The sequence below is a fragment of the Scomber scombrus genome, chromosome 12 (genome assembly GCF_963691925.1).
Source record: "Scomber scombrus chromosome 12, fScoSco1.1, whole genome shotgun sequence".
Lineage (NCBI taxonomy): Eukaryota > Metazoa > Chordata > Actinopteri > Scombriformes > Scombridae > Scomber > Scomber scombrus.
In genome coordinates this window covers 11,240,788-11,267,758 of record NC_084981.1, presented here as the reverse complement: position 1 = coordinate 11,267,758, position 26,971 = coordinate 11,240,788, and the positions used below count along the sequence as shown (strand labels likewise).

The 26,971-nt window shown below is 40.3% G+C and overlaps 1 protein-coding gene across 2 annotated transcripts in view; it reads left to right on the top strand.

The window, feature by feature from the left end:
• Positions 1 to 865: 865 nt before the first annotated feature.
• Positions 866 to 26,971, top strand: part of itga9 (integrin, alpha 9) — a 48,617-nt gene continuing 22,511 nt past the window's right edge. For both annotated transcript variants that reach the window (XR_009927012.1, XM_062430069.1), the window contains exons 1-15: positions 866 to 1,311; positions 1,611 to 1,738; positions 3,495 to 3,601; positions 5,766 to 5,889; positions 7,269 to 7,336; positions 9,656 to 9,785; positions 9,874 to 9,959; positions 10,056 to 10,118; positions 10,581 to 10,718; positions 11,154 to 11,259; positions 13,102 to 13,196; positions 14,338 to 14,428; positions 14,803 to 14,848; positions 14,961 to 15,115; positions 16,700 to 16,860. Coding sequence is in view for 1 of the 2 variants with exons in the window: in XM_062430069.1 (XP_062286053.1) it covers positions 1,121 to 1,311; positions 1,611 to 1,738; positions 3,495 to 3,601; positions 5,766 to 5,889; positions 7,269 to 7,336; positions 9,656 to 9,785; positions 9,874 to 9,959; positions 10,056 to 10,118; positions 10,581 to 10,718; positions 11,154 to 11,259; positions 13,102 to 13,196; positions 14,338 to 14,428; positions 14,803 to 14,848; positions 14,961 to 15,115; positions 16,700 to 16,860 (1,689 nt within the window). In the remaining variant the exon portion in view is untranslated. The remainder of the gene's footprint in view (positions 1,312 to 1,610; positions 1,739 to 3,494; positions 3,602 to 5,765; positions 5,890 to 7,268; positions 7,337 to 9,655; positions 9,786 to 9,873; positions 9,960 to 10,055; positions 10,119 to 10,580; positions 10,719 to 11,153; positions 11,260 to 13,101; positions 13,197 to 14,337; positions 14,429 to 14,802; positions 14,849 to 14,960; positions 15,116 to 16,699; positions 16,861 to 26,971) is intronic.

Here is a 26,971-nt window from a genome sequence, read left to right as displayed (position 1 = left end):
AATTTAGCTTTTAAGGACATTTCATCAGTTTTCTGAAGTAACTTATCATCTATCCAGAAACCCATGAATGTATAAAAGGAAACTCTTTTCAATTGGTGTAATTGGTGTTGTCAGGCTTTGTATATAGATCATGAACAAATGAGCAAGGCTCCGTTCTGCAAAAATAAATGTATGCCCCCCCCCCTTTAATCTTTTTTTCAAATATAGGATCATTTTATATGTTTACAATTCAATAAATTAAATACATCCATCTTGAGTTGAATTAGCCACAACATATGAAATTGGTGACAGGTTGTTGCTGTAAGATTTGTGTCCAGAACTGCCATTTCAGAGGGTTATTTTGAGTAATGTTCTTACTATAAAATCTGCAATTAATTCCTTAGAAATGTGCTTCTACATTTCCTCTTTGTACTGACTCTTACAGAAGTGACTCAGTTCTTGGGGCTTCCCAGGTGGCCCTGGTTCCCATTTTATGAGAGCTTCAGATTTTTGAATGAATACTCATCTACTGCATTAAATCTTTTAATTGTAACACTGCTCGTCGTCAGTACGGACCGTTAGAGGGCAGCAGTGAGCCCTCATCGCTCAGCTAGTGAACTGAGCCCCGCAAAGCCCACGGGTGAAATGTGATGCTTTGCGCCTCAAAACCATCCGCGTCTCTCCACGACCGCTTTACCATCGTTAGTATTGCAGAGCGCAGCCACACTTTCCGGTTTGTTCATTCACAGTAAAACTCTCCGACCTCACTGAGCTGCAGCAGCCATTTCCACCAAAAACTTCTGCTTTTATTTTGAGTACAGCTTGTTGTAGTTTGTGTCACATCCCGGATCGCTCATGTTAACTTGCCGCAGCTGATCGCATTTATCTCCACGACAGGGAGCCTGCGAGCAACAACTTCTCAGATTGACACAGAATGGAGAGAAGCTGACGCACCGTTATTTACCGGACCGTTAACTTTCCTCCTCAAGCTTTTCCTCATGCCATTATAGCCTACCTGCTGTGCTAGACCAGGAACATTTACTGAGTTATAATTTTGTAACTGTTTGACCACTGAAGATCTGACAAATCCTGCTTATAGTTTTTTTTCTTCATTTTGGACACTTTAACCGCGTAATTACGCATGATGCGCAAAGGGATGGCTCCTCTCCGTAGACCAAAAACGGGAGTACAAAATGTTTTTTATGTCTATCTCTCCATTTCAGTTGCTTATTCTTACAATATAGACTTAGAACATCCTTTGGTGTTCCGCGGACCAAATTCTAGTTTTTTTGGCTATTCTGTGCTGGAGCATTATCATGACAACACACGCTGGTGAGTCTCATGTTTTACTGTTCCTGGAAATACTGCTGTTTGCTGCCAATGATGCATTTGATTAGTACTTTTAAAAAAATATTTAAATGTCACTCACTGCAGTTCAGGCTGCATCCACACCCAATACAAACTTAACAATAAATGTGTAATATTCTCTGTTTTTACTGTAACTATTTCAGCTGGAAGCAGATTCAGATTTTTCATGTAATTGCTGTAGACAAATTAGAGCTACTCTACGGTGTTTGGAGGGTGAAAACACCCACTATTTCCAATCCTCTGCCCTCTCTTCATGTTTGCAGGGTAATAGTAGGGGCTCCGAAGGCAAACTCTACCTACAGTAGCTCAGTGCACTCTCCTGGAGCTGTGTATAAGTGTCGAGTTCACAGCAACCCAGAGCGCCGCTGCACAGAGATGGACCTGGGAAGAGGTCAGTCACTGCCTGCTGCACCAACACAAGAGCTTTAATGACATACAGCTAACAGTAGCCTCAGGACAACACATGCACCCACGCACAAGATGCAGAAATGAATACTTACCTCATAGGAAAGTTTACAATCTGCTGCTTCAGTCCACCAACGCACACACACACACACACACACACACACACACACACACACACACACACACACACACACACACACACACACACACACACACACACACACACACACACACACACACACTCAGTCTTTTCTTGTCCATGCTCTGCATGAACTCCCCCAAGCATCTGTTTTGTTTTATCAGAATAATAAAGCCTTATACTAGTCTTAGCACAAGAGTCGTTCTTTTAGCAATGAGCCTGGTATATGGAGACATGCACAAGACAACAGGGTTCTGTGTGCAGAGGTCCATAAATATTTTGATACATATGATTTATGCTTCTGCTAATATTTTCCAAGCACTAGAGCCAAAAAAGTTGAGCTTCCACCCCCACGAACACCGCTCTGTTCTTGTGGTCAAGAAAGCCGGGGTGCACGCATGGCTTTAATATTAACCCCGTTCTCAGTCAATGTGTCACCAAAAAGAAAAAAAAACCCAGACATTATCAAAACGAGCGTGTGCCGTGCTCAGTGAAGCACATGAGTCAGAGAAGCTGGACTATGATGGGCCTCAGGGAACCCAAACACACTGACACAGAGAAACACTCTCAGCTACATACCATTGTGCTGAACCAATTGTCTTGAGGGAGAAGTGGAATAAAACTCAGAGAGGTGAACAACTTATTAAAATAACGTTCTATTATTTTAAGATTTGGTCTCTGAAAAGAAATTTAAAAAGTCCCACATGTATGATTCTTTTTCATTTTCTTTATTTCTCTTATGGTGTAGATTCATGTTACAACACTAATGTACAAGTAAATACACTCCTAAAATTATTTGTAAAGCTGTGCTAAGCTGTATTTTTAACTAACACTTTGTATATGAAGCTCTGTAGAGTGTGGCTATACTGCACATTGCAGCATAGCCAATCTCTCTGTTGCTCTGCCTTCGATGTTCCTTTTCTTCAAAGTTTAATTTCCTGTTTCCTGTTTCTATTTAGAATAGATGTGATAACTGTATAGGAGTAGATATAAACATGCCTGCATAAGAAATTGGGGTTCAGAATGCCAAAGATATGTTTGCTGTGATCTAGAAAAGATATTTCCATTATGTAGTGCACCAAACAAAAAGCAGTTTATTTTTCAAATGTAAAATGTCCTTCTATGTACATTTCTTGGCCACATTGGTTAAAAAAACATTTTGAGGAGATCCATATCGAAACTATGTGTTTGTGTTATGTGCTTATGTAGAAGAAAAATATTGGCCCGTACACAGTGTTGTTTTCAGACTTTAAAAACTCTGAAATATTACGTTGATATTGGTCTCCCCATGGAAAGGTGGCTTTCATTATTGACCACAGCTGCTGTTCAGTTACCCATAAATCATTGTTGTGTCATACTAAGCCTAAGCCTAACATAACCCTAACCCTAACCTTAACTACTAAATGTAGACAAGAAATTCCATGTTTTTAATGTTTTAAGGTGCCAAACTGTCAACTGAATAAATTGCACTTGCACATTCAGCAGAAATAAAATAATAAAACCCAGAATGCTAACAATGGCTGTCAAGTAACAAGTTACTTGCTCCAAGACATCCTCTGTACTAATGACTCAACGTCTACAAACTGCTCTCATTGTCTTTCAGGAAACAAGCAGAGAGAGTCGTGTGGGAAGACATGCCAAGGCGACAGAGATGATGAGTGGATGGGGGTCAGCCTGGCTCGCCAGGACCGAGCCAACGGCAAAATACTGGTGAGTTCGGGGGACAAAACGCCGCAGTCACTTCTGCAAATTGTTTAATGCGAACCATGTACTCTCGTAAAAGCAGACCTGATTATACCAACATCATTGTAACAAATGTCTTACCATGAACCACACAGTTAAACCACAGCTGGTCTCAACATTACAGCTCTCCCTGTCCTTCATTTCTGTGTTACATGCTTACATTCTGGGGAGACTAGGCTTTGTACTACACAAGTAAAAACAGAAATGATTTTGAATGATTCTTTTTTGCATAGTCAGAGCTGGAGTAACAACTAAAATGAGACAGATTTGGAAACTGCTGTGTGGTTACATAATAATACTGTGACATTTACCTCGTGTCTGCAGCTGGAAGACTCAGTGGAACAGGGTTTATCAAAAGTAGATTGTTGTTTATGAAAAATGAGAGAAGGATTGAGAGAAATCAGAACTAGCAGTGCTCACCTGGGTGTTTGCACAGAGATCACAGGGCATCTGGCTGAGTTTGTTTAGGCTTCAGCCCCTCTGCGGTGGTCCTATCCAAGGGCAGCCTTTCATTAAACGTTAACCTCCGCCTGCTGCAGGTTACCAGCCGGCTTGCGGGATAGTCTAAAGGCAAGTGGTGCACTCTTAAAAACCTTCTCAGCCACACAGATGTACTGTACCTAAAACACTCATGACAGGCGTCAACTGGAAGTTAGAAAAATCACAAGAATTTCTGTCTCTGTGGATGTTCAGATACATTTTTGGCCTATTAAACCTCTGTTCGTTTCAATATGTTTGTCTTTGGTCCATTTTTTATATCCTCCTGGAATGTATTGGCATGATTATCAAACCATTATCCTTGGCTTTACTCGTCAGCCCATCAAAATCTGAGGACGTCTTGGAGTTGTCAGCATTGGGGAATTTGAGCGAGGGGGTTGTATAACGACAAGCTTTTAGCTGCAGAGTCTTTGTCCGTCCAGACAGGAATACGATAAAAGAAAGGTGGTGACTTTTGAGAGCCACGTGTTGCTGTGCTCTCCAAAGCACTGATGCCTTTTTCTTTTTTTCTTTTTTTTATCTCATCTGAATGGACTCACGTTTCTGTGCAACAGAGGGGAAACGGCTGCTTGGCAGATGTGTACAGTGGTGATTTCATCTGTACTTTAAGCGAAGGCCTTGTTTGTGACCAGTGGGCTCTTTAGCTGAACAGAAACATGACAACAGCGCAGACTCCAACCATAAAAGCCTCCTTCGCTGCTTAGACAGAACTTGTCAGCAGTTGCAAGAGCTCCTTTTATCCTTTTTCTATGTTTCGTCAGCTGATTGATCTTTTTGTCTTTTTTACTTTTTTAAGAATCTGCTCCCACTCGAGGGGGAGAGTTCATGCTGGTATTGCTACTACTGTTAGCCAAACTTTGCTTTTGAACACAAGTGTTTCTCAACTAGTGTCTTGCTTCCAGACAGTCATCTGACGCTCTGTGTGTACACAATGTGCTTACATTCATTTAGATTGGCTCTTAGTTTGTGTGTGTGTTGGGGGAGTGGGGAGGGTGGACTGGGGAAATGAACTGAACTTTGTATTCTGAGATGCATCTAGAACTAGGGTATTAAATTATTACCACGTTTACACATTTATGATTTGTGCAGTGTCTGAAATCTGCTCTAGATTTCCCTGTTCGCTTACCGATCTGTGGAATGGAAAAATATTGTTTTGAGTGTTCCTCACTGTCAGTTTTAGAAATGTACTCCCTGTTTTACTAGCAACATAATAAAATAGCGGTTTGTTTTTTGTCTTTTGATCTATGTCTCCCAAATGGTTGCTAAATCTCGTGTCCTGTGTGAACTTTCAGCTTCTCCAGTTGCCTGTAAAGCCTTGAAGAGCTGTTTTGAAATGTTAAAAACACAAACTTAAGTTGCAAATATTGTGATGACTCTCTTCTCACTGCAGTACTTAGTGATGCTTGGGAAAATGCAGATCTCAAGCCGCATTTGAGATATTCACACCACAGACCATAGCTGTTATGGTCAGAGAGGGTTAGGGGTGGGCTTTAATTCCCCCTCTTGTTGATGATGGTTTGACAACCATAGAGACGTGCTGACTCCAGGCCAGAGGGACAGGGGCTCAAACAACCGTGGACGAAGGATGCCTGCAATCTGAAGTGTCTGAATCTGTCCGCTGCTTTTCTTGCAGGCCTGTGCTCACCGCTGGAAAAACGTCTACTACAACTCAGAGCATATCCTTCCACACGGATACTGCTCCATCATCTCTCCAACTCTGCAGGGCAGGACGCAGCCGCTCATCCCTTGTTATGAAGGTACAGTAGAGGCACCATGGTGGAAGAGCACAGGGCAAACTTCATTTAACCCCTTTCCTCAATTGAACCCATATTAACCGAATATTTAATCTACACGCACTAGCAAATATGCAGTATAAAGGTTGAGAGAGCTTCTTGGCTCAGTCCAGAGACTCCCAACCTTTTTTTGGCACGTCACCCAAAAAGTGTTGTGGCTTTAAGAGGTATTTTTGTTAACACGTACAGTCCAAGCATACAGTCTGTGTTATTTAGAGAACTTTAGAGGTCCTATTAGCATGATTTTGTTTTCTTTTAACAGAGCCAGGCTAACTGTCTCCATGCTATAGCTTCAAATTTATCATACAGACATAATATTGTGAACCTGAAATATTTCTTTTTCTTTTTTATATCCTTAATCATCTTGTGAACCCTCAGAGTTCACAAGATGACTCTTCACCCTCCTCTGTGGTTACATTTTGTCACGGCACGTGATTTTTGCCCCATCAGTCACGGAGGCCCACAACTGCTCCTGGCTTCCTAGTTGGTGTTCTGGCACTGAAGACAAGTAGCAGGGGAGCCTTGAAGTGTGATCTGTCTTTTTCAGTCCAACACAAGTACTTTTGACAAGAGCCCGCACTTACTATTTTGAAGGACTCAGGCGTTTGTTATTCTAAAGGTTAAATATGTGACGCACTGAGCATTTGGCCAATGGAGAAGGAGCTTTTGTATTCCCTGTCCACCTTTCAGCAAAGGAATAGATTTTCAAAAAGGTGTAATTATGAGAGCAGCTGATTTTGCAACACATATTTTGGTGTGATTTTCCAAAAATTAGAAAAAAAACTTGCTCACAAGGCAGAGAAGTTGTTTGATTCTGTTAATGATTGTAGTAAATCAAATCCAGTCATACCGCAGGTTGTTTTCCTTTGTACACCCTTTACGGCACTAAAAATCAAATTCCATTTTGAATAATGTACTGTATAACATTTCAAGCTGACTCATGCAAATGTGTACTGAGTGTGTTTTGATATGTGACTCAGAGCTATTTATCAAAGGCTGTTTTACACCTTAATTGTGCTCCCAGGTCAGGATTTCACTTCCTTCCGCAGCTCTCGTTGCCAGCGGTTGTGGATAAGCCAGACTTGACTTTGCATTGGACCGTATTTACAGTGCATTTTGCGCCGATCCAAGCTCAATATTTTTGTAACTTGAGAGCACTGTGTCCCCCTCAAAATAAGAGGTTGAATGTTTGCGCCCCCTTTTCTCAGTCTGCTTTCTACCCCCAGATTCCTCTTGGATGGGACTGGGACTTTGACTAGCTCCATATGGAATGCAGGAAAAACTCCAGTAAATGCTGGCTCAAGCACATAGTGAAATCATTTGTGGTTTGTTTTTTCTTACAGACTATAAGCAGAAGTATGGGGAAGAGCACGGCTCGTGCCAAGCCGGGATTGCGGGAGTTTTTACGGAGGTCAGTAACGGTGCTTGTTCGTCCATGTAATACATGTAATAGCAGTTTCTGTTCGTTTAGTCTGTGATAGCAGTTTGTTGTCATCCAAAAATTGTTGTCTTGATGCTCAAACGACTTCGCAACAGCACTTTCAGGCAGACATCCATCAGTTCACTGTTTGGTAAACTGAACCGTTGAATCACTTCTTCACCACATCTCATTGTAAAAAAATGTGTTCTTTCAGTTTTCATGTTGCTTAGTCAAGACATTATTAGTCATTCTTTGTTCTTGCCTTTTCTCGGGACGACTGATTATCTCAGTTGAAAGCATGATTACGGTTAACATTACCACATGTCTAATTTCTCAAATAACCTTTCTTTTTAACTTTTTGTTGACTTTAACCCTGGGATTGTGAGAGTAGTTAGCAGAAGCTCATTTAAGGAGTCATGGGGGATTTTCCCCTCCAAGTTTTTTTAAGATGCCAAATGATGCGGAAAATCTAAATTCTACAGTAAGATATACATGAGTATTTGTATCGAAGCAACCAGCTCTCTGCCGACTAACTCCTGATAACTGTAAGCTCATGTTTCCATAGGCAGATAGGAAAGGCTGTACCGGCCTCACTTGACCTCTGGTGTGGTTCCACGAGATAAAGCATTAAAGAAAACACAAGTTTCCCTTTTTCCTATATAGCTAGAGATGCTGTATTCACAGATGACATCATTCGTGGTTGCACAATACTTTTTTGTATCTTACAAAGCCCTTTTGACTCTCACGTGTAATTGTCGGTAAGCAGTCAGAAGTGCTGACTGGAGGGTCAAATAGATTTAACTTTTAAATGCATTTTTGTGAAAATATAGTTTGACAAAAAATGTGCATATGAGGAATAACTTACACATTTAAAAGTGACCCGTTTAGACATTTGTTTTCTATACATTAGCAATATAATTCTTTCCTGATGTTGCCCACAAGCAGCATGTTCAGCAAAGGTCCTTTTCAAGTCTCAAATTACAGTCACGCTCAATTTGGGACATACAGTAAGGTACAGTAGACTGTAAAGTAGCTTAAAGTGTGTCCTCGGAGCACAGCTATGCCCTTAGGTAGTTTCATTCTAGATTTGGCGAGAAAACATTGTGATGGAAAGAGAATTTTCTCTTTACTTCTACTAAATAACATTTTTTGGCTTTCTAGTTGCAGAAAAGACTCAGAAGCACACTCAATAACAAACACAGGGCATGCTTAAGTGGTCACACATGCGGCTTTGGTTTTAAAATAAGGCTGTCCTTTACTAAAATGGGATTTCACATGATCTGCCCACTAACTTGTTAAATATGTCACTACAAATTCTTTGATGTAAATGTTTCCACACAGTGTCAAAGAGCCTTTGAAAATCTTGCTCATGGCTGTCATAAACACTCAGGCTTATAGCAGTGTGTGACATCATGTGTAGTTTCATAATTTTATTACGTAAAACATAATTTTACAAATGCAAAAATATAATGAAGGAAAGGCTCAGGTGGGGAGCTTTCCAGTGGACCCTCACCAAATGTTCTCCTCATCATGTGAAACCTATGATGATAAAAAAAACCCCGCCAACACAAGCTGAGATTTTAAACAATAAACCCACTGTTACAAAACCAAAGGGAAATCATCAAATGCTCCTTTTTCACGGTCTCAGTGTTGATCTGTTAAAAGCATTTGAACGACCCCCCCTCTGAAAGAATGTGAGGAATTTAAAGAAAAGATGTCCAACAGTTAAACCTTATCCTTGTCTGAACCAGGGTCTGTATGCCTGGTGGTGCCCAGATGTTTGACATCACAGCACAGGAAATATTACTCTATGAGGTGTTAATTGTGTTGTTCAGTTTGCTTGTATGCAGGAAGTGAAGAGACAGGTTTTAATCAAGTGAGATTTGAGTTAAATCCCGTGTGAAACTGAGGACATAGATGATGAGAAAGATTACAATTGTTATTTGGGGAGATGTGTGTAGTCGAAACAGAACATATTTGTACTTAAGTGTGTTGCTCTGCTCTCTGTAATAGCTGTGGAGCATCACAACAAAAAGCTGTGAACAACTCATTTTACAGCTGTCAATTTTGCTTAGGCTCTGGATTCCTCATCACATCAAAGCAGGCGACTTCAGCTGGCATGCCATCTGGCTGTGTGGTTAACAGCAGATAGCACACAACAGTTTGTGGCCTTTGGTTAACCAGACATTTAGCCAGCAGCTCTGTTTTTTCCCTTTTTTCCCTTAGCAGACTATGGTAGTGCACATAGAAGGTGCATCGCAATCCCAGTTGTGCGAATTAGCTGAGTAAGTGTTGGGGTTTCATTTTCAGGAGCTGGTGGTAATGGGGGCACCTGGGTCATACTACTGGACTGGGACAATCAAGGTATACAACCTGACTTCTGACACCTTCTACAGCCCAAACAAAGAAGACGTTGACTCCCACAGATACAGCTACCTTGGTGAGAGCCTGTTAATGAGTGTCATTGTGCCAAGTAATAATGTCAAACACAAAAAGGGTGTTGTGACTGACCTTATTTGCGTCTCCAGGCTATGCTGTGACTGCTGGACACTTCTCTGCTCCTAATGTGATAGACATAGCTGCAGGGGCGCCTCAGCACAGCGGCAGTGGAAAGGTAAGGACTTCACTTCATCTTTTGTCTTATTGCCAGCTGTGGAACTGAAGGCCTCTGTGTTGCTTGCTACAGTGATTTTGTTTTTCTTCTGCACAGGTTTACATTTTCAAAATCGATGGTGCGTCTTTGGTGAAGAGTTTTCAAGCCTCAGGGAAAATGGTATGACCTGGGATGCGGTCACTGACAGTCCTGCTTGTAATCATCAAACAGAGCATATTTTACATAAAGGCTATATTTATATTATAGTCCTTCATCAAACACAATACAACTGTATGTTTAATCTGCCTCAGGGATCATGTAGTTGATTTTGCGCAGTGTTGCAGACATGGTACTCTAATTGCTTTGTTGTGAAGTGCACTGTTTATGTCTGCGTTAAGTGTTTGGACAGCAACAGTGATTCACAGAAGAAACTAAAGCCAGGAAGGTAGCTAACGCTTTCCATTCAGTGTAAATAAAAGGAAGTCAGGGCAGCTTTAAGATATCAGTTGAGTAAATATTCCTTTTATATTGGTATAGATATATAAAGGAAAATTAATCCAGTCTGAGCATGAATATGAAGTATGAACTGAAAAGAAGTGTCTGTGATCTGACCCAATACTCTGTGGCTCGGCTTGGTTCCAGATGGGCTCTTACTTTGGCTCCTCATTGTGTGCAGTTGATCTGAACCAGGACGGCCTGTCGGACCTGCTGGTGGGGGCACCCATGCACAGCCAGCTCCGGGATGAGGGCCAGGTGACTGTGTACCTCAGCAAAGGCAATGTGAGTGGAGATCTGTGGGCCTGCTGGAATATGATACCTTAACCTGCAGATTTAATGCACTATATGGCACAGTCTCTCTCTATGAAGTTATTATTCTCTGCAGTGTTGATTTTTAGATTTGCTTGAGTTTAATCGGACCATATTCATTATGATGTGATCAAAATGAAATAGTGGGGAATAGTGTGATTTAGCAGTGAGATTATTGAACCTACCAAGATTAGAGTTTCCGCATGTATGTATCTTATATTGAGTTATTGAGAGGATCAGCTACTGTGATATTGCTTTGGTTGTTAAATTTAGGGGTTCAAAACTAACTGCAAGTATATAAACTGCAATTTCTGCAGTAACTTCACTGCAGCAGTATAGGAGTTTTTTTTAATTTGTTTTATTCCCAGCTCGGTGGATAAACTATTATCTGCCTGCTGCTGTTTTTAGGGTGTGATGGAGGAGTATGCCGTTTTGACCGGCGACAATGCTTACAATGCACATTTCGGAGAGAGCATTGCCTCGATTGGAGACATAGATGACGACGGTTATCAAGGTCAGTGCAAAGTAATAACATATTATAAACTGTCATCTTGACTTCATAAATTCGTTTTTATATGATGACAATAAATCACTCACTTCTGTTCTGGAAATGTCAACAGTTTCACACACTCATCAGCAGATAAAGTTTGCTGAGTTGTCCTGGAGCTGTAATTGTTAAAACGTTCCTGATATATTTGTGTATGTTTTTTTATATTTCTACTTAATACTGTATTTTATAATTAGTTTGTTCCTTGTGTATTTTGACAATGGGAAGATCACTGTGTTGCTTTTACATGTTTTAGCCCTTTAACCATAAATGACCTGTATTGTACTTTGGTGTTGACTATTTCTGAAGCCCCTCTGTCTTTAATTTCTTTCACTATGTAGCACCTTAAAACTTGCGTGAGTTAGAGTACATAATCCATCACAGAGGATAATCATTGTGCAGTAATACATTTGTGCGAAGGAGTTTTTGAAAAATTCTCACAGTGGTTCAGCATGAGAAAAACATTGCATTTACCAGCTGTGTTGTGTAAAGTCAAACCCGGAGGACGGTGAACAAACATGGACAAAGAAAAAAAAACAAATGCCAGAGTGTATGCACCAACAAGGAGAGATTTCAAAACCCTTAAAAACTTAGGGCATGTGAACTGTTAGTAAAACACTGAGCCACTGGTGAGAGGTCAGAACAAAGCTGGGGGTTGTGCTTTATGTGTAGATTTATAATTTCCCTCCAGTGGTTCATGAATCTATAATTCATGGAAATGGCAACCACTTTGTCATTGTATCCAGTGCAATTAGGGTGACATTGTCCTGTAGTTAAGCAACAAAGCTATTTCCTTTGTCAAGTAATAAAGTCACACGGTTTATATTCTTCACATCAGCCCACAAGCAAATGTTGGCTGGTTGCTTGGTAGGTGCAAAAAAACCCATCCTTTCCACAGACATTGTGTTTTGATTACCCTGCGGCAAGGGGGATCTGTAGAAAATATTGCCCTCTCTCACCCTTGTGTGCACAGAGTCATCCAGACACAAACCAACTTATCCACACACAGAGACGTACGTTTACGCTGCCTGTTTTCCTGGCACTCACTTGGCTTGGCTCTAAAGGACTCAACTTGGCGTCCATCTCACACTTGAGGCTGGGAGCTGCTGCCCAGTTTCATCTCTGTGTGAGATACGCCTGGAGGCCTGCAGCCTGGCACAGTGTCTGTGTGGAGAGAGATGGCAGCTGGGAATTATAACTCATCTTATAACTCGTCACCCTCGGAGTGTCGAAAGAGCCAGACTTACTCACTGACTGACAGCCTCTACTATTTACAACTTAACTGCTACCATTTAATTTGAGAGAACTTTAAAAATCAGAATACACATTTGGTTTCACTGAAATTAAATGACTTGTATGAATCTGCCTCTGCATAATGACTTAATTGTGGTATGATATTTAATAAGAACATTCTTTGACAATTTCTGCTTCGATATGCTACACTACATGGTATGGAAGTGTTTTGGTTTATAAAAAGAAAGTTTATATGTGGATCCTTCTGTGGAAATTGGGATAAGGGAACGCTGTTTCAGTGCTCTTGCCAGCACTTTACAGTCTTGTTTCCACTCTCTCAGAGGTTGCACAAGTTTTTATGGCCACTAACAACACTTAATTGTCTATTAAGAGTCTTACTGTAACAGCTTGTTTCCCAGCTACTGGCCAGCAGTAAGTAAACACAGGGTTAATGAAAGCTTTAGGGCACATTCACAAACACATGCAGTCATTCTGTACTCATTCTGTACTCATTTTTATGCTGTGTTTTCACTGAAACAGTTTTTGTCCTCTATCACCTCTGTCCTTTATCTTCAGATGTAGCCATAGGAGCATCTAAAGAGGATGAATATGGAGGTGCTGTTTATATCTACCATGGGGATGCCACAGGAATCATCAAAAAATACTCCATGGTAGGAACACTTCATATTGCCAAATAACATGCCATTTTTTATTATTCTTACTGTTAAATGAATATAATGATGCAATCATCTTTCTATAATTTCAGGATTCATTAGTTTTTCTGTGGATTGACCAGTGTTTGTTATATTTGATGAAAACTATATGGTCACTTTGTATATGTGTTGTAGTAACTATTGTGGTAGCTGATTAATGTGTGAAAGAAACACAGAGTGGCCTTGGGAATAAATGTTAGGTCCACAAGCTGAATGAGGCACAAGTAGCTCCTTGTGGATTTCTTCTTTAAATTATGGCATAAAAAGCATTTTATTGTTGCCATTATGGGGCTGTCTACTGAATTCACTGTATGTTACATTAAAGGAATAGTTGACATTTTGGGAAATGCACTCATTTGCTTTCTTACCAAAAGTTAGATGAGAAGGTCAACGTCATTCACACATCTGTGCATTAATTGGGAAGCTAGAGGCAGGAAGTGATCAGCTTAGCTAAGCTTAAAGACTGGAAGCAGGTGAAAACAACTATTTAAGACCAAAAGTATACCTACCAACACCTTGAAAGCCGACTAATTAGCACGTCATATCTTATTTGTTACAAAAACAGAATTTAAAAATGACAAGTTGCAGTGTCACGCGGATTTACATGTGGTAATGTCTTAGCGATCAATTGTCTAGCAATTAATAACAAGAAATATAACAGCACTTGACTCTTGCTGAAAACCTCAACTTTTTCAAAATTTTCATATTTCTGTATGAAAAGAAAAACAACAACAACAACAAAAGATAAAAACACAGAGCCAGGCTAACAGTTTCTCCCTGCTTTAAGTTTTTATGCTAAGGTAAGCTAACTACGTCTTGCTTTAGCTCCATAGCTAACACACAGGTAAGAAAGCAACTTAGTATATTTTGACATTTGACCATGAGGAAAAAATAATAATATAATTAGAAACAATATGAATCATCAGTCATAATCAAAGCAAAATATTTGATGGTCCTTTTACACTTTATAATCAGTAAAAGCAAACATCAGTTATCTATAATAATAAAAAACCCCACACCAGGCAAAAACAAACCACAATGTTCTCTTTTCCATGTTGGCTCACATCTGTTATTTGAAGGCTGGTATCATCTGTTACAGAAACTATCTGGGCGTAGTGTACACCCTGGTCTACAGATGTTTGGCCAGTCCATCTCTGGCAATGTGGACATGGATGGCAATGGATATACAGGTAGGGTCATACCAGAGTAGATGGAGGCATAAAAGATTTTCCGAACCACATAACAGGAAAATAGTATAAAAACATCAAATAGGAAAATAGGGGAAAACTTTTGAGTTTTTTACTCTCATGGTTTTTGACTCATTCTCCAGCAACAGCAGTGCTAAACACTCGTGATAGAGGCATCTTGTTTACTGCATTCCACAGCGGACATTCAGACTAAGCCAGCATGTATGACAGTTATGCAGTTGTGCATTGTTTTGTATTTGCAGGTGTAAAGAGTGATGCTGGACAAAGTTAGGGTTCTTTCTGCTGATGATGAATTAATATCAATATCAATTAATATAAAGCTTTTCTAATTAATCATGTGCATGTTTTTGTTGCAGATATCACTATTGGAGCTTTCATGTCAGATAGTGTGGTGCTGCTGAGGTGAGTAACTGACACTGTGAGAGGCAAAGCAGCATTTGTTTCTACTCCCAGAGTCGTTTTAATGTCCAGTCTCTCCAATGCTGTGTTCCTGTGTGGGTTGATGTGGTTGTAGGTCCCGACCTGTCATTACGGTGGATGTCTCTATCTTCCTGCCTGTCTCCATCAACATCTCGGTGCCTCAGTGCCACGAGGGCCACCAGAACCTAAACTGCTTCAACGTCACTGTCTGCATGCGCTTCCGTGGAAGACAGCTGCCTGGACAGATAGGTGAGGACATATCCTGACAAGTGAAGCCTTATATAAGTCATCCATCCAATCCATGCTTTTTATTGTATTCCCACAAGTAAACTAGCTTAATAGACGGAGAGATAAAAACAGGAAAAAAAAACATGTCTACTGATGAGTTACTACATCTGATGCAGAATACTTGAATCTTTGTGAGAGAGTTTTTGTGGCTTATGAGCGCAATATTTTGTTACAGTTTAAGAGTTTTTGCAGAGTATGTCTCAAAGTGGGCTTTTGTTCTTACACAGAGCACATGATGAAAGATGAAATCATGTAGCCAAAAATCTCAGTATCCATTTACCATCGGTATTACTCAACGACAAAGTGAAATTCTGACTTTTTGACCTTTTAGTGAACTTTTAAAATGAGGGAAATATGTCAACATGATGATTTTGAGTATTCCTCCACAAATTTGTAGACAGACAGTGTGGTTAGCCTTTGGCCTGTGGCTGACTGTCAGTGTGCATGGCTGATGATTTACCCTTCAGACTTTGCTAACTGGCTCTTGGGTGCTGAGGTGTAGTCCTGTTCTAGTGTTTGGGTGTGGTCACTCCCTGCTCCCCAGGAGAGCAGGAGCACTGTCGTTACGTAATGAGTACGTCCTGGCTCTTAGGAATAAAGCCTCTCTGTTTAACCCGTCTGGCGAACGTGATGGAAAGTGCAGCACCATGTGTTTGGTGACTCCCATAATGAAACCTTCCTTTGCCTCCTCCGGAGTGAGCTCATGGCGTTTCTTCGGTTGGACGGAAGAAACAGTAGGCTTTGGTCCGACTGGGGTGTGTTTGCCACCCCTCCCACTGTTTTACCAGTATGACACCCTCTTGAAGCAATTACTACAAACTGAGGCTGATTCATTCAGAGGACTGGATTTTAAATAGCCAGAGGCCCTTACATGGCTTTCTCGGAAACATCGGTAACGTTTGACTTCACGGTTATGATTTCTCAATTCAAAATAAGTTTAAAGTTGTACAGTGTGTCTACATCACCAAAGCCAGGGGTGGAACCAGAACCAGCAGGAATGTTGTTATTGCAATGTTTTCTTTCACATTAATACTAGTTCTGCTCCACCAGATGGAAAATTAATTTCCTTCCTTCTTTGTTAATTCTTGTCTGTTCACCTTAAGCTGTCTGCAAAAAAAGTAATCATTTCAGCGTGAGAACATCAAAACTGCATAGCTCCATTTTACTTCTTTTGGATAAAGGTTTGGTGAATATTTGATCTGAATTCTCGATCTAGTCTCATATTATGAACTGAAGCATGACTGTTCAAAGGCAATGACGAATCAAAGTTGATCAGTGTAGCACACATATAGGCAAATTACCTTAAATTTACAGTAAGCCTTTTTCTTCCTTCCACAACAAGAAACAAAGAACTCTTGTTATGTCAGATGATTTCACCAATTAAGCATCCTCCATCTGACAGCAATAAATGATCATTTATTTTTTCCACATTTTACCAGAAAACCAAACCCTGCATACTTAAAGAGTTTCTCAAGATTATCTTTGCTGAACAAACCTTCACTGTCAGTTGACGTTATGTGTAACAGTGTTTCTTTCTCTGCTCAGAGCTGCTGTATAACCTGACGGCTGATGTGGATAAGAGACAAAAGAGCCAGCCTTCCCGGGTTTACTTCACTCAGAGCGGATCTCAGATCAGCCAGATGAGCCAGCAGGTCAGCTTGGAAATCAACAAGGAAGAGTGCCAGCGCTACACTGCCTACGTTAAGGTACGTTTGGTTAGTCTGGTCTTTCTGCTGGCAGTGTTTGTAATGGTTTGTCCATGTGCTGCTCGTGTCCTCAGTTGCTTTCACATGACCCCAAGTGCTCTCATCCTGCAGTGTTGATGTGTGATATGAATTATTTGCTTATGTGGTCTGACTTCCTTTTTAATTTGTTTGTGTAGTTTTTCGTTGGAGCATTTGAGTCCACAATTTTCCAGCTGAAATGTTTAGACAGCTCAAAACAAGAGAAAAATTAAAAACTGAAGAAGAGGGAAGAACCATCACAGATGAGTGGTGTTAAGAGCACTGCCTGCTATAGCTTAGGGCTACAGATCAACAGGCATCTCCTGGGAAGCTATTTGTGTCACCCTGCTGGGTTAGATTAAAGGTAACAGTCAGGCGCTTGATGATTCGTGAAACCATGCTGTACTGGGAGTATGTGGTACCAGCCTCAAGTGTGCATCTGCAGAAACTGACAGAAACAGGAAACAGAGTCTCCTTTGTCATCACATAGTCCCTCTATTGTGTTGCTTGGAGATTTAGCCGTGTAGCGACACAGGGTCCTCGCCCTGAGGGCACCATCCATGTTTCACCTCCTCTAATGCGGAGGCCCACTGCAGGCCTGTAAATTTCACTGGCATTTTTAACTGAGTACTCCAGGCGCTTTCACTGTGGGAGGCTGAGCTGCTGACTGAAGGGGGCTGTCATTACCATGCCTGTTTCTCTTCCTTCAACCATTCAGACTATAGTGAGCATATATCACAGAGTGCAGTAGTAGCAATAAGCTCCTTTATTCATAATGACATACACATCACAGTTATCAAGGTTTATTCAGTGACGTCTGGTATGTGTTTATCCAGTGCTCCTCAGTAAACCTGGTCAGTTTTGCAGAGCTCAACTTATGGGAGAATCTAACAATTAAAATTTAATTTTGTCTGTTTTGCGTCAAAGTTTCATCACACAGGACATTAATAGGAGGGTAAGTCATGTAAAGTAGTGTTTCTGCCCAAAGTAAATCTGACATTTCAACACTTGAAGCAAACATCTTAAGGATTGTGGGTGGGCAAGTGAATTATGACTTTCATAGCTCCTTGCTGCCACATATCTGTGGCATCTGTCTAGCTGCAAGATAAACACTCTTATACTTTAAAGTGCCATTCATCAGCACAGATGGTACATTAAAGACAAGCAGTATTTTGCTGTTCTTTCAGTCTGTTGAGGCACTAATGTTGCTGTTTGAAATTACACTTTGATGTCATTAAGGGAATAGTTCATCATTTTGGGAAATACACTGTAAAACACTTCATTGTGGACTCCAGGAAGTCATTGCTCCATGCCAAGAAATAATCCTACATATAGCACCCTGTAAAACCACCATTTAAACTCTGGTACTTGAACGCATTTAATAAATCAGATATAACATATTCATTATTGAACTTTAGAGGAGCTGGCTAGTGGGTTTATTTTTTATCTTCAGAGAGAACCTAAGCTAGGTCTATCCCCCTGTCTTTATGTTAAGCTAAGCCAGCCACCTCCTGGACCTGGCGCCACATTCAACAGACAGATATGAGAGTATAGACCTCTTCTAATTCTTGGAAAGAAAGTGAATACCTATATTTCAGTTTACTATAAAGCAGAGTGATGTTATGTGCATAACATTACATCTTTTGCCTGTAAATGTATTAGGTTTAGCTTGACTGTGGTGTGAAGTGCAGCATGTTTGCCACTGTAGCTGTTAAGTTCCAAAGTTCGTTGTGTGCATTTTTATTCTGTTGCTATAGGTCACAAAATCCACCTGCTCAGTAACAAATACCTGACGTTGAGATTCGCACATGACCAAATTCTGAAAAGCTACAAAGGACATCAAGGTGTTGTGTCCAAATTGCAACCTTACCATACTGTTTACAAGCTCAATGACCTTAGATATGTATGGCCTAGGAAAAGTAAAGGGGACAAAGATTACGACCTAGCATGATAACTGTCTATTTATACTAAACTTTACAAAAGAGCAAAAGAATCACCATAATCAGAGGTGATCTGGCTCCGCTCTGAAAGAGGGTCTAGTCTGCTTGACCAATCGCATCATTTATCTTCCTCATGTGTCTGCCCACATGAGTCAGTCCCATTCCCCAGAAAAGGTATGGTAATGGAAACCAGCTGGTTGCCAGACTGCATCCTTAAGGGAGGGGGCATAGTGCACCCCGCCCCACACTTCTCCCAGCTGAAACATACAGTGAAAACATAGGACTGAGTCTAGTATCACAGCAGGGTGCAGGGCTGCTGTTGTGTCAACTGGAGCTGCATGCTGGCGCTGCTGATGGAAAACCCGCACGTCAGGGTTGATTGCTCAAGCCCTGATGCATGAGGGCTGGTGGAAGCAGGCCATGAGCTATTCTGAGCCACTCTCACGTTTGTAACAACTCTGACCATCTGTCGACCCCATGTGTTGACTGTATGAATTAAATACTTTTAAAGGACCTTTTATTAACAGCGAAACTTAATAATGTGCTTTTGCAGTTGGATTTGTTCAGCGGCAGGAGGACTGGAACAGACATGATCAATTTCCACCATCTGAAATTCTGTAAAAAGCTGGACTGCCCCCCTCAGTAAATCTTATAGTGTTGAGAACACAAGGGCATAACAGCAGTTATTCAGAGAACACAGAGTAGTAATAGTTCAGTTCTCCTGAAATTATGCAAGTCTTTCATGTTGATCATTTTAAACATGTTTTTATTGGCATCGTCGAACAGCATACCATACCTCCAGATGGTCTTTGTTTGGTTATTTTTAGCTAAATAAACTCTACAGCAGCTTTTACTTCAGTTGTACCTCAAATTTAGGGAGGGAAAACAGTTCCTAGCAGTGATGACCGATGAATGATTACAGTTCAGATGACTTAACGTGTAGTGCATGAGACAGAAATGAGTCACTTTGTCAAGAGAACAACCAACTTACTGCAGAAATTCTTGAGTTGGATGTGTTGCATTAAGTGATTTTGTACAATTGGCGTGTGTTATACTTGTGTGGTGGTACTATGCCAGACAGTGTAGTGAAAGCATTGCTCATGTACTACTGGACACCAATCAAACATTACTGACTTCACATGCAGCCATACTTCACGTGTTTTTTCTATCTTATGTAGGATATGATGGAACACACTATAGTAGGTGAAGGAACGACAAGCAAAATAGTCCAGACATGCTAGCAGCTCTGTGAGGCTGTACTTAGGCACAGGAAATATTTTAGCTAAATGCTAATGTCAGCATGCTATCATGCTCACAGTGACAATCCTAACATGCTGATGATTATGAGGTATATGGTTTCTCATGTTCACCATCTTAAATTAGCGTGTTAACATACTTACATTTGCCAATCAGCACTAAACACAAAGTAGAGATGAGGCTGATGGGAATGTCATTAGGTTTGCTGGTATTCAATCCTAAATCAAATACTGGAAAATTAAAATTTTAATGAAATGAGGGTGATGGATCATGGAAGTTATTACAGTTCATCTTAAGTGTGTTATGAATGTCTGCAACAGATTTCATGACAATCCAGTTTGAGAAACATTTTACTTAAAACCAAAAATGTGAACCCCGTGGTGGCATTGGCGAAACAGTCAGAGAATCAACAAAGTTGCTCATTCATCACCAGTGAACCACTCATGTCTGTATAAACTATGGTGCCAGTCTTCTCAATGGATGCTGAAATATTTCATTGGATAAATTAAAATCTTGACCATATGGTGGCGCTAGGGGTAAAGTCACAAGGTCACCAAAGTCATTAGGATTCCTCATCTCTCTCTGGGTATTTACCAAATTTTATAGTAATTGGCCATTCATCCTATAGTAAGGTGACCAGATTTCTGAAATGAAAATCGGGGACATTTTCAATGCGGCGGTGAAAAATCATTAAATATTATCATCATGAAATAAAAAATGGGGACAAGTACTTTTTCACACAAAAGGACCTGGTTAATAAATCAAAATATCAGCACCCACAAATATCATGTATCAGTAGCGCGCAGCAGTGTCAAAAACACAAATGTAGAATACTTTAGAAAAAACATCTCTCTTCCAAAGTTAAGTGTCATGTGCAAAGACAGCTGCCAGACCAGTAGCTAGTAAATATCATCAAGATGTAATTAATAATAATTACCAAGTCAAAACATATGAGTATATTAATTTTATACATGACTCAGGGCATCAGCTAATCAGACGGTCTGCATTTATAACTACTAAAGTCATTAGTTACCCACACAGCCCGACACAAAATACAGAAGTTAGCCTAACACACACAACTATCAACCATTGATTTATTATTAATTAATTTATTATTTTTAACAGAGACTCATGTTCCTGTTGCCTACAGGAAAATCATATGTTACCAAAGCCGTCTTCCACCTCCCCCTCTTCCAAAACAGGGCCAAATACAATGTCATCATCTGGTAATCTCATGCTAACGTTAACGTTACAGCGTCACTAATGACAGATATGAAAACATTGTCATAATGTTATGACAATGACTTTTATTACTGACTTTTATAAAGTTACGTTAGGTCTTCAATTCAGATAAAAAACTTACTTTAACGTTACATCACTTCTCTCTCTCTCTCACACACACACACACACACACACAGCCAAGTCTACTGCCAATTCACACAAAAAAAATAAGTTCATACACAACATACCATTAATGACCGCTGGTCTTCTTTTCTTTCCTTTTTGCCGCCTCTAGACTGTTGTTGTTGACGCTGCCGCGTCTGGTCGTACTTCCTGATAACGTCTGTACGTCATACAACGTCTTCTCTGGCGATGCATTAATTTCTACCGTAATAACTGGTGTTTGAGTCTGCGCGCATTTTTCACCCATTCAGTGTCAAAATCGGGGACATTTTCGGGGACAGCTTTGACCGGGGACAGGTCACTCAAAACGGGGACTGTCCCCGGAAATCGGGGACGTCTGGTTACCCTATCCTATAGTATCTGTGATATTTCAGTTTTCACCAATGTGGCGGACAAGCCAATCAACATTGCCATTCATAGAGCCTTGCTGCTAGCATGACAAAAAACGAAACAGGTCATGTTCTGTACTTTGTAGTTTAGCTTGGCATGGACAGCCACTATGCTCAGTGGAGGACATCAGTGTCCACAGATTTTAAATGCCACAGATGTCATGTTAACATTACATGGTGATATTTGTCTTAGCAACTACAGCTCATTCACTTTTCAGTGTGTCAAGTACTATGTGGTTGTAGACTGTCTCTTGGCTTTGATTTATTTCTTGTCTTGTAAAGACGCCGGTTTAAGTATTGCTGTATTGGATGTTTGGAACTTCTTCTAAAGTCTGTGTGATCACATCCCAAGATAAGGCATGTTTACATATTTGGCAATTCATCCATCATTGGAGTGTCATGGTAGCCAAATTGTTACAGTGTATGCCACGTGACGGCAAATCCCTTGTTCAAACCTGAATGTCATACCCTTCTCTTTCCCCTTTGTTTCCTGGCTGTTTCTCCACTAGCAACTGTCAAATAAAGACAAGAAAGGCCAAACATATATCTTTAAAAGAAAAAGTCATCCATCTTCATGTATGTGTTTCTATTCCATCAGACCCATAACAGTGGAGTGCACATGTGCCTTGAACTCATGCCAAGAGCCAATGCCATTTGTGGTCATGACTGGTATTGTGTAGCTCAGTAGATGCATTGCAGTCTCGAAGGAGGAGCTAAAATAGGCAACTAAAGCCCTGCCCGTAACAGTTGTCTGTTTAATTTAGCCTGTAAAGTATCTCACTCACAATCCCCCCTCCCATCTTTCCTCTGGCCTATATTCCACTCAGTATGTGCCCTATATCTCATGTCCCCCTAACATTTGCTTGGCACCCACACAGTATTTAAGAGTCCATCAAACACTGTTCTCATGACTGCTTCTGTTATTGAGGCATCTACAGAACACCCATCTGTCAAGTTAAATGTACTGAGGCCATCTCCACACTCATATGACTGAATGGAAAAAGTAGACCATACAGATTGGGTAGATGGGCTGATGATAGTCTACAATGTTAGAGAAGGAACCACGTTATCTCTATCATTACATGTGCAAATTAAATTGAAAGGTGGTGTCTGGTTGTTATTGTCGTTGTTAGCAACGTGTCTCATTCATATCTCATTGGGGTAAATTCAGTGAGCAGATCTGTCTGTTACATTGTATATTTTGTTAAATATCAATGGCTGGAAGGCAAATGATAAACAAAGTTCAGCTTTACAGACTAAAAAATTGATCCATGTTGTTGGAAGTTTGTGTTCTGGTGTATCAGGGTCATTGAAGTATTATTAATGTATCCAGCTGTATTTATTTAATTGCACTGCCTGACATGCCTTGTGCATCCACATGTGACTGAATGTTGAAATTAGGCACCAGAAAAACTATAAAAATTGAAGCGGAATTATCACCAGACTCTGCAGTTCTACTCACTTCTATGGCGCATTTTAGTTTCTTTTATCTTGTTTTGGGTGGGCTTTGGTTTTACAGCCCACACCGTCACTGTTTTGGTTCACTGTCACAGCTCTCATCAAGTCATTTCCAGCAGCAGCAGCCAGCTGTTTCCAACTAAAAAGCTCTGATGAACCCACTGTACACTTTTTACCCATCACAAAACAGAACACAGACAAAGTTAGTGACTAGCTGGTGAAGATAGAAGAGCATTTAGCTGCTAAAGAGCCAGATATTTTACTTAGGCGTTGGTGTAGTCCAAGAACGAGCTAAATGGAGAGGGAATAATGGCCAGAAACATGACTCCTAGTTGATAATGTTGCTCCATATTTGCTAAATTTACTAACTTTATGATTTAAAATTGTTTTTTTATTTTATTTTGCCTCGTAGTGGCCAAAAATAATTGAATGCAGATTTTAGTTATTTTTCTAAGCAGAAATGCATGCAAATTACTGTGTGTTGCAGTAAAACCACCCGGCAGTCAGAAAAAATGTAAGTCAGATAAAAGGTTAAAAATAATCTTTGTGTGTTTGACCTAAGTTTGCTTTCCACAGGCAAACAGGAAACCCTGGAGAGTAACGTAATGCATGAGTTCCTGTTGCTGCATCCCCAACAGTCCCCAGTAGAACAAAGTCCCAGAGCTTCAACACTGTCCGGCACGTGGAAACCCAGAGCCGGGCTGCTGCCACACTGCCTGCTTTGTTTGCCTCTTTACAGTTTGACAGAAATGTGCAGTTCCCTTGATGCTGTTCCCCCAGTTTCATTTACCTCAAGCCAAGAGAGCTGATACAATGAAAGTATATAGCAGGAAGGTAATCATATCCAGCTGTCTTCTATTGCACATGGCTGAAAGTCAAGCACCTATTTATAAAGAATATAATGAAAAAAAGGTAAAATATACTAGAGTAGTGTGTTGCAACAATAAATCGAATGGAAAATGTCACTGCCATATAAAGATTTAGCTGAATACTTTGTCCTCGAGTATTAGAGTTAATAGCATTTACTGGATACTAAAGACGAGGTGTTCAGGTTAATTTTAGCACAGAGTAATATTTTGGTCAGGATTTCCCTACATGGTCGTGCCAGAGTGAACATTAGACAGTTCTTCTCCTGGCTTGTTTTGGGAGTGCACAGCCATTAGACTTTTGTTACAGTAAAACAAATCAAACTCTCATGACGTTGCTCTCATGAACGTGCATTAAAGATCCTAGCAAGGTATTATTTTTGGTATGGCTCCTCATTAGACTCACTCCGTGTTGTTGCCATAGTAAATTCATGCTTGTTACTCATATCAAAAGCGAGCAAAGGTTGCGCTGATTTGATGATTTGTTGATTTTGGCAGCTGAGCATGCTGGGCAAAATGTTTCCGCAGTCTTTTGGCCGCGTTACTGCCACACGATGCCACCGCACGGCAACGTAATGGGTGGCCAAGTCTGACCACAATGAAAGAGTTTCTCTTGCCATGTTTCCCACTTCCACTGCAAGGGAAACATATGTGTATGTGTGCACAGTGTGTGTGCGTGTGTATGTGTATTGAATCAAGAGAAGGGGATCAGCACAAGCTGAAAAAAAAGCTCCATCACATGGAACTTTTGCTTCCTCACAGCTGCACAACACCAAAGACTTCAATTACTTCATCACTTGGCATCTCCACGATGCTTCTTTGAGAACCTGGCGGTGACCCTGTTATCATTTCCCACTGCCTGACCTTTTTGTCAATGGCAGTGTATATTTCTGATCATACTCTGCTTCCTGTGTAAATGGGCGAGGTCTGCCACAAAGGAAGTGGAATAAATATATACATATATATCCGGCAGAGACTTTAACCTGCCTTCATAAGGTGGATTTGATAAATTTGTGTTTATGTGCTGCAGTTTCATTGGGGTTTGTCTAAAAACAATGGCTCCAACAATAACACTGAAGTAAAAGTGGTACGGAATTGGTGGTTACTGACGAAATCAGCTGCAGGAAGCATCTGGAGACCTCCTTTATCACCAGGATGGAACAGACTCAAACACAAACACGTTGAACTTCATTTAAAAGGGCACATTTTGAGCTGCTCCTCCCTGCTGGTATCTCATCCATCAGAGGGTTGTGGTCTCCAGAGATTGAAACCATTTTTAACACAACCTTGTGATGAAAGTTTTATTTAAACCATTTGCAGGAATCAGCAACTGGGAGTTTAAATTTAGTGGTTGAACTTTCTTAAAAAAAGGAAGTTTTGCATCTATAATTAATTGCAGAGTGCGCAGATAAAGATCTTCTGTACGCCCATAGAAGTATTATCTTTTATTTTAGGATTGTACAGGAAGTTAATCCCTCAAACAGAGGATGTCTTGAGATCGTTGTTGTCGTTCTAAACAGCAATCAGATTCTGATGCTTTTATGAGATGATTTTCATAGTAAAATCCAATTTTAAAACTATTTTGCTGACAAGAAACAAAATTAAGATAGAATTCCTTTGTCCCCCTCTTCATTATTTTGCTATTTTATTATGTATAGTTTATTCTTTTTATTTTGCTATTTTAGTATGTATAGTTTGTTTTTCTTATATTCTTATTCTTTATATCCTTATACTATATGTTGTTATTGTAATGCTGATGCTACGTACACTGTAATTTCCCAGCTTGGGATCAATAAAGTATATCTATCTATCTATCTATCTATTATTATTCCAAGTATTGGCAAAAAAGAAGGTACAGGCTAAAGTGGTGATCTGCTTTCTATTGTCAAGACCCCAAACTGCTTCCTTAAAAGGATCTAGTCTGGGTTCTGCTTTTTATCCCCCAGCACTTTTGTTTAGCTTCTTTTGAGAGCCGTGCGTGTGTCCTTGTGGCTACTCCACACGCGTCAACCTGGTTACAATAGAGATCAGCGGGGGGTTAAAGATAGATAGACATGATGATGATGATAATGGTGGGAGCTCTGGGTCAAGAATTTGGGGAATGAAGAGGCAGTAAGACAAGACCTTTGCTTGCATTTCCCCTCAGATCTGCTCCTGTGCTGCAGAGTTTAAAGAGCTCGACTCTGCAACAGTTTGGGGTCATTTCTAAAGAGCAAAGCCTTGTACTGCTCTCCAATTAAATGAAAATAACACAGAAACAAATAATGTGTTGAGAATATCACAGTGTGGGAGAGTTTAGTGAGAAGGAACTAGGCATCTATGAGTGAACACATCTGTGTATTTATAGGTGGCTGGCTGGTTTTCAGCTGCACATATTACACTAATGCAGCTATAGTTAGCACTGGCATGAAATCAAGTTGTTGTTGATAGAATGTAGTAAAAAAATAACACACTGATGATTTTGGTATGTTTGAGCAGTAAACTAACTCCATCTGCCAATTTCCACCGGGAAAGCGAGGCACCTTTTCTCTTCTCCTTTATAAATCCCAGCTGTGGTTTTAACTGTCCAAGGGTCAAATGTTGAATGCCTTCTTCATGATGCATGTGAGACCATAAAAGTTTCCTGTAATTTGTGTTTACGTGAACGTTGTTTTAAAAAGCAATAAATTCAATACACCTAAATTCTCAAAGGCGTAAGAGATGTATATCTCCTTATCTGCACCCTCGGGATCTTTATTTGAGGGGAGTACTTTTACTGAAGCAAAGAGGTTTGTGTGTT